Source organism: Trachymyrmex cornetzi, unplaced genomic scaffold, assembly GCF_001594075.2.
Source record: "Trachymyrmex cornetzi isolate Tcor2-1 unplaced genomic scaffold, Tcor1.1 scaffold25, whole genome shotgun sequence".
Lineage (NCBI taxonomy): Eukaryota > Metazoa > Arthropoda > Insecta > Hymenoptera > Formicidae > Trachymyrmex > Trachymyrmex cornetzi.
Window position 1 is genome coordinate 440,333 of NW_017297166.1, and position 4,535 is coordinate 444,867.

The 4,535-nt window shown below is 39.8% G+C and overlaps 1 protein-coding gene across 1 annotated transcript in view; it reads right to left on the minus strand.

The window, feature by feature from the left end:
* Positions 1–661: 661 nt before the first annotated feature.
* The window catches only part of olf413 (DBH like monooxygenase olf413), a 243,985-nt gene continuing 240,111 nt past the window's right edge, over positions 662–4,535 (minus strand). The window contains exons 7-9 of the mRNA XM_018508106.1: positions 4,204–4,530; positions 3,106–3,299; positions 662–2,028 (exon numbers count right to left, since the gene is read on the minus strand). Of these exons, the coding sequence (XP_018363608.1) occupies positions 1,554–2,028; positions 3,106–3,299; positions 4,204–4,530 (996 nt within the window). The 3' untranslated portion in view covers positions 662–1,553. The remainder of the gene's footprint in view (positions 2,029–3,105; positions 3,300–4,203; positions 4,531–4,535) is intronic.

Below are 4,535 nucleotides of genomic sequence, written 5' to 3' on the forward strand. Positions count from 1 at the left end.
CGTGTTTCGAAGAGTAGTGCTCGCAAAAAAATTCTCTATTATATAACAATGGTACGCGCGAACGGAAGTCGCGAAAGAGAAAAGCCGATCGCGAAACGAGAGCACGATAGATCCGATCTCTCGTGCTCGGTTTTACCACGGGCGAAAATTAATATGCCGCACATCCACATCCGGCTTCCGGCCAGCCAGTGTCATTAACTCTCTCCTTTCTGAACGATTTTTAAATGCCAAGATGAATATTTGATTATCGTCATTTCGAGTTTCAAAATCGTGCCTATTTTCAAAAGCTATCGAGGACAGAATTTAAAAATTGAAGACTCGATGAAAAAAAAAAAATTTTAAACGACATAAAAAAAAGTGTTTACAATTGAAACTTGAAGAATATGTTCTAAATAAGTGCAGCACAATAATATTCCATACCTCTAATAATACATTTTTGTATATAGAGGTTTTTCTGAAAATAACTTTCATAGAATGATTTGCCTTAAGGTAAATGTGAAACGGAGCTTTTTCAAGATTGATTCTTCAAAAGAACTATTTCTTTGTAAGATAAAAAGTTAATTAAATTTAATTTAATTAAAAAATAGTGAAACACATGTGTATATGTACTTTTAATTATTTTATTAGATTTATATTTTTATCCTCCTTATTTTTGGTATTTCTTAATTTAATACAGCCATGTAACTGTACTAAGAAAGAGAGAGTTAACATTGCTTGTACTGATAAAATCGAACACCGTACGTGGATGAGATATTTTCGATGACATGCCTCCGTAAAATTACTATAATTTTATTTCAACACCTATAAGTCGAGATAACGTGGATTCGGTAATTTCTTCTACGTTTTCTATGATATATTATATATATGTATATAGGTTTCATCTACACCGAATCGAATGGTGATTGCAATTGTCCTTTTCCTCTCGCAGAAATTCGACATTCTCGACTAAAGGCTGGCGAATTCTTCGCGATACGCGCGTGAATATGTTGCTTAAGTCTCTACGAGAGCTGCTTATTTTAAGAATTAAATAAATTCAACTTTTAAATATAAATGAAATGCAAATATAAATTGTTAAGCTAAATTAAATTCTGGCAAAAATTTTTCGAGTATTTATAGCACTCCTAAATTAAATATATCGAATTAGCTTCAATTATCTCACTTTGAACATTTCACTATTCAGTATCGGAGTAACGAAGGCCGAATGGCTGTAACTTTTATTACCTATCCAGTATGAAACACGATATGGTACACGACGAAGATTGCGCCAGCCGCTAGTCAGTGTCGGAAAGGTCGCTCCACTTCGAAAAAAAAAGAGCCCACTGATCGAATCACCCGAGAGTCGAATGCGCTCCCGGATGCGCTCGGTCGGAGAACAATAACATTTATCTAAGCCTAAGTGTCGCGTCGCTGAGATTGGCATATACTTACGCGAACATACGCACGCGCCAGTTGCTACTGCTGCTGTTGCTCGGTCCGCCATTCGATCGCGATGGATGACCAAGGCGATCCTGGATCCGAGTGAACTCGAACGACCGCTCGTCCGGCGGCGACGTTCACCTGAACGCAGCGCCGGCGACGACAGTGACGGCGGCCAGGATCACAGCCGCCGATACCGTACGGCCGCAGGAACTACCAGCTGTGGGACCCGCGTCGCTGCTGCGGGACACCTTGCTACGCACCAATTGACCCCGCTCGACTGCGTTCGACTCGTCGCTGTCAGGATCAACGGGCGCACCAATATCGCCGTCCTCGCTCAGCAACATCGACAGCTTGTTCCGCAGTGGCTTCTTTGCGCAGGGCACGCTCGCTTCCTCGTAAGGCCTGAGGATGCGTGGGTAGTGCACCTCGAGGTTTTCTGTACCGGGCAGGGCGCCTTTACTGCTACCACATAACGGCTTAAACGTGCCGCTTCGAGTGGCTTCTTGGAAACTTTGGAAATTCGACTCCCAGTCGTAGCTGACTAGTCGTTCCTCGAGTGTCATGCCTTTTAAGTTCGGCGGCTCCTGGATCATCACCGGACTGGAAGCCCTACGCCAAAAACGAAGTCTCGTAAAGTCGCGGTCTCTCTCACACAGATTTTTATAATTGGACTGTTTGCTTTGATTATTTTGTATGTGATGTAAAGAGATAAAAGTAGTTCTGAGGAGCCGTCTTTATTTGATCTACCTATGCACATGTGTGCGTACTGTCTATAAGTGTTATATCACGTGATCTGATTGTGTTACATGATAATATATTATGTGATTTATACATGAGTGGGTGGACCAAGAAATAGGATGCTCCCATTTCCTGGTTCACTTCATTGGGAACTCTCATCGGAGGTATTAAAACATGGCGGTGAAATGAGCAGTCCAAGTATGACAGTATGTGATTATAATTTAAACACATATATGTTTCCTTTCATACACTTCTTTTTTCCTATATTTCAATTTAATCATTATGTTACGTACAAATTTTTCATTTATAAATGAATATCGCAGCTGTTTATGTATTATATGTATATACATATTATTAAATCTTTGATTATTAAACATCAAAACAATTAAGAGGAACGATAAACTTTGGAAATTTTATCAAGAGTTAATTTACAACAAGTTAAATATTGCGTATCTTAGCAATGGCACGTCTGATGCGAGGTAATGTCTGTCACTTTTTAAGTCAATAATGGCTGGCACTTTCGTAATGTACGAGCTCTGTCCCTAATAGCCAATTTAGAATGATCAAAGAGCAAAATGTCGAACGATCATCGTCTGCATGGAGCTATATAAACTGGCAACAACGTGCAACTGCACCATCAACTTTCTTCTCATTCGCGTAAACGATTTGCCAATTGAAATTATAACGATGATAAAGTAAAAGACAAACATGAGTCAATTAAAATTACGTAACAGAAATCGTCATAAAACAATTTATGTCCGAGATAAATTTTAGACTCGTTACAATTAATCAATTAATTCAAATACTATTAAAAATGTCTTTCGAAAGATTTAAGAATATATAAAATACTGGCATTTTTCATCTTCTCAATTATGTCTTCATTCAAAATCTTATCAGACGATTTTTTGTTGACGTAAACGGTTATAAATTTGTGGAAATGTCACTTACTGTATTAATTTCTGGATTCCCAAGCTGTGCAGTACCGTCGGTAGCGAAGGCAATGAATAACAAAGAGATAATTCAATACGAGGATAATAGAGAACGGACACCAGGCAAGTTTCTTCTCTCGTTCCCAGGCCGCCGAGTGTAATGGCCGTACGAGATTCGGACGAGTACGTGCACTCGGTGACTAAATGATCGCCCTATAACATAAAATAATCATCTGAATAATATTAGGCTGAACAGAGAATCTGAAAATTTTGAAACCTTCCGATCATCAACTTAATAAAACAATTAAAAAATGGCAGTGACATATATAAGTGTAAGTCGAAATTTGTGGATTGATATAGCAAAATCGCAATGCATATATCGATACTTTGCCGTAGTGATTTTCAATGATTTTACTTTTCAATTCGATTCTGTCATAATTATTTTTACTTTATGTTAACACGTAATCACGTTTAAGACCACCCTGTTCAAGCTCGTTCAAACAATTAAACTCAGGTTCATGCCCTGCATCTGTAGCATGTCGGCACTTTACGTGATCAAAGCTATACTTATTGCACGTTAATAAACTTTATAACAAGCTCATAAACTTTCTGATACGTGCTACGGGTTATAATACAGCTAGAAGTATGTTCGCGGCAAGTAAACGAAAAGCGTGCAACACGGCGGAAACAGAACAGAAAAATAAGAATATATTAAAGGATCGCTGTAGAAGACGTAAGTTGCTCGCGAAGCGCGCTTAAGAATAATCTTGGATTATTTTCAAAGAAAAAATCTTGGCGGATAGATTCGAGTTTGAGATTCTTTTCCCCGAGTCTGTTCGCGATCCTCTTCCGTTAATCGGGAATGTTTTATAATTGCATTAGCTATCGCCGCAGGGTGGATGAAGTAAGTTTAATAAATTAGCCAATAAATTGGATTCTGATATAACGATTAAAATAAAATCTATAACTCAAGCTCGCAATATTCGATATCTTCTTCTCAAATATAATTATTATTCATTATTTTAATAGAAAAAGTATCGCCATTCCATTGGGAAATGCTATCTTTCAGTAGTATATAAGCAATACATCGTACATCGTACGCTAAGACTGTACTTACCGGGTACACCTTGACCGGTCTCTGAAGCCTCCGATACTCCTGATAATTGGGATCGTAGTTGGTGTCGGCGGCGATCGGCGGCAACTCTTCGCTGGCGCGGATCTGCCGCAGGCGGACCTTTCTGCCGAGCTGGTGGGTGTGCATGATCACGGCGAACATGTTAATGCCGCTGTTCGGTATCGTCTGACCGGTGCAATCGGCGATGCAGTGGCCCTCGGAGACCACCTCGGGCTGGCCGGGCGGTATTATGTGCCGCCAGTTCGGATCGATGCCAACACTGAGGATACCAGCGTCATGGCCGCGCAGTCGATCGGTGTAGAGAAGACGCAGGG